Source organism: Galdieria sulphuraria (genome assembly GCF_000341285.1).
Source record: "Galdieria sulphuraria unplaced genomic scaffold scaf_391, whole genome shotgun sequence".
In the NCBI taxonomy this organism is placed as follows: Eukaryota; Rhodophyta; class Bangiophyceae; order Galdieriales; family Galdieriaceae; genus Galdieria; species Galdieria sulphuraria.
The window spans coordinates 1-2,638 of record NW_005178084.1 but is presented as its reverse complement, the minus strand read 5'-3'; the positions used below and the strand labels follow the sequence as shown (position 1 = coordinate 2,638).

Below are 2,638 nucleotides of genomic sequence, written 5' to 3'. Positions count from 1 at the left end.
TCCAGTAACTTCTCCTGTGACGTCTCCAGTACAGCCAACAATAGGACCAAGTCCTTCNAAGATAGGACCGAGTCCATCGAATCCAGTAACTTCTCCTGTGACGTCTCCAGTACAACCAACAAAAGGACCAAGTCCATCTCAGATAGGACCTCAACCATCAAATCCAGTAACTTCTCCTGTGACGTCTCCAGTACAGCCAACAATAGGACCAAGTCCTTCNAAGATAGGACCTCAACCATCAAATCCAGAAACTTCTCCTGTGACGTCTCCAATACAACAAACAAAAGGACCAAGTCCATCNAAGATAGGACCTCAACCATCAAATCCAGAAACTTCTCCTGTGACGTCTCCAATACAACAAACAAAAGGACCAAGTCCTTCNAAGATAGGACCTCAACCATCAAATCCAGTAACTTCTCCTGTGACGTCTCCAATACAGCCAACAATAGGACCGAGTCCATCNAAGATAGGACCTCAACCATCAAATCCAGTAACTTCTCCTGTGACGTCTCCAATACAACCAACAATAGGACCGAGTCCATCTCAGATAGGACCTCAACCATCAAATCCAGTAACTTCTCCTGTGACGTCTCCAGTACAGCCAACAAAAGGACCAAGTCCTTCNAAGATAGGACCGAGTCCATCAAATCCAGTAACTTCTCCTGTGACGTCTCCAGTACAACCAACAAAAGGACCAAGTCCTTCNAAGATAGGACCTCAACCATCAAATCCAGTAACTTCTCCTGTGACGTCTCCAGTACAGCCAACAATAGGACCGAGTCCTTCNAAGATAGGACCGAGTCCATCNAAGATAGGACCTCAACCATCGAATCCAGTAACTTCTCCTGTGACGTCTCCAATACAGCCAACAATAGGACCGAGTCCTTCNAAGATAGGACCNGAATCCATCGAATCCAGNAACTTCTCCTGNGACGTCTCCAGTACAGCCAACAAAAGGACCAAGTCCTTCTAAGATAGGACCGAGTCCATCGAATCCAGTAACTTCTCCTGTGACGTCTCCAGTACAGCCAACAAAAGGACCGAGTCCATCNAAGATAGGACCTCAACCATCAAATCCAGTAACTTCTCCTGTGACGTCTCCAGTACAGCCAACAAAAGGACCAAGTCCTTCNAAGATAGGACCTCAACCATCAAATCCAGAAACTTCTCCTGTGACGTCTCCAATACAACAAACAAAAGGACCAAGTCCTTCNAAGATAGGACCTCAACCATCAAATCCAGTAACTTCTCCTGTGACGTCTCCAATACAGCCAACAATAGGACCGAGTCCATCAAATCCAGTAACTTCTCCTGTGACGTCTCCAACACAACCAACAATAGGACCGAGTCCATCNAAGATAGGACCTCAACCATCAAATCCAGTAACTTCTCCTGTGACGTCTCCAGTACAGCCAACAAAAGGACCAAGTCCTTCNAAGATAGGACCTCAACCATCAAATCCAGAAACTTCTCCTGTGACGTCTCCAATACAACCAACAATAGGACCGAGTCCATCNAAGATAGGACCTCAACCATCAATTCCAGTAACTTCTCCTGTGACGTCTCCAGTACAGCCAACAATAGGACCAAGCCCTTCNAAGATAGGACCAAGTCCTTCNAAGATAGGACCTCAACCATCAACTCCAGTAACTGTCTACCATGTGACCGTCTCCAGTACAAGATAGAACCTGACCCAGTCCATTCTCAGATAGTTCTTCAACCATCATCTCCAGTAACTTCTACCTGTGACGTCTCCAATCCCTTCTAACGATAGGACCAAGTCCATCTAAGATAGGACCTCAGTCCATCAAATCCAGTAACTTCTCCTGTGACGTCTCCAATACAACCAACAATAGGACCGAGTCCATCTCAGATAGGACCTCATCCATCAATTCCAGTAACTTCTCCTGTGACGTCTCCAGTACAGCCAACAATAGGACCGAGTCCTTCNAAGATAGGACCAAGTCCTTCNAAGATAGGACCNAGTCCATCGAATCCAGTAACTTCTCCTGTGACGTCTCCAGTACAGCCAACAATAGGACCAAGTCCTTCNAAGATAGGACCTCAACCATCGAATCCAGTAACTTCTCCTGTGACGTCTCCAATACAGCCAACAATAGGACCGAGTCCATCNAAGATAGGACCTCAACCATCAAATCCAGTAACTTCTCCTGTGACGTCTCCAATACAACCAACAAAAGGACCAAGTCCATCNAAGATAGGACCGAGTCCATCGAATCCAGTAACTTCTCCTGTGACGTCTCCAGTACAGCCAACAAAAGGACCAAGTCCTTCNAAGATAGGACCGAGTCCATCGAATCCAGTAACTTCTCCTGTGACGTCTCCAGTACAACCAACAAAAGGACCAAGTCCTTCNAAGATAGGACCTCAACCATCAAATCCAGTAACTTCTCCTGTGACGTCTCCAATACAGCCAACAATAGGACCAAGTCCTTCNAAGATAGGACCGAGTCCATCNAAGATAGGACCTCAACCATACGTCTCCAGTAACTTCTCCTGTGACGTCTCCAATACAGCCAACAATAGGACCGAGTCCTTCNAAGATAGGACCGAGTCCATCNAAGATAGGACCTCAACCATCGAATCCAGTAACTTCTCCTGTGACGTCTCCAATAAC

The 2,638-nt window shown here is 46.4% G+C and overlaps 1 protein-coding gene across 1 annotated transcript; it reads left to right on the top strand.

Moving 5' to 3' along the window:
- Positions 1-2,637, top strand: Gasu_66010 (laminin-like protein; the record flags this gene model as incomplete). The annotated part of the gene is made up of 5 exons (XM_005702202.1): positions 1-941; positions 1,000-1,661; positions 1,709-1,732; positions 1,796-2,507; positions 2,548-2,637. Coding segments are annotated over 5 exons (2,429 nt in total), but the record flags the coding sequence as incomplete, so codon positions are not given.
- Between the last annotated feature and the right edge of the window lies 1 nt (position 2,638).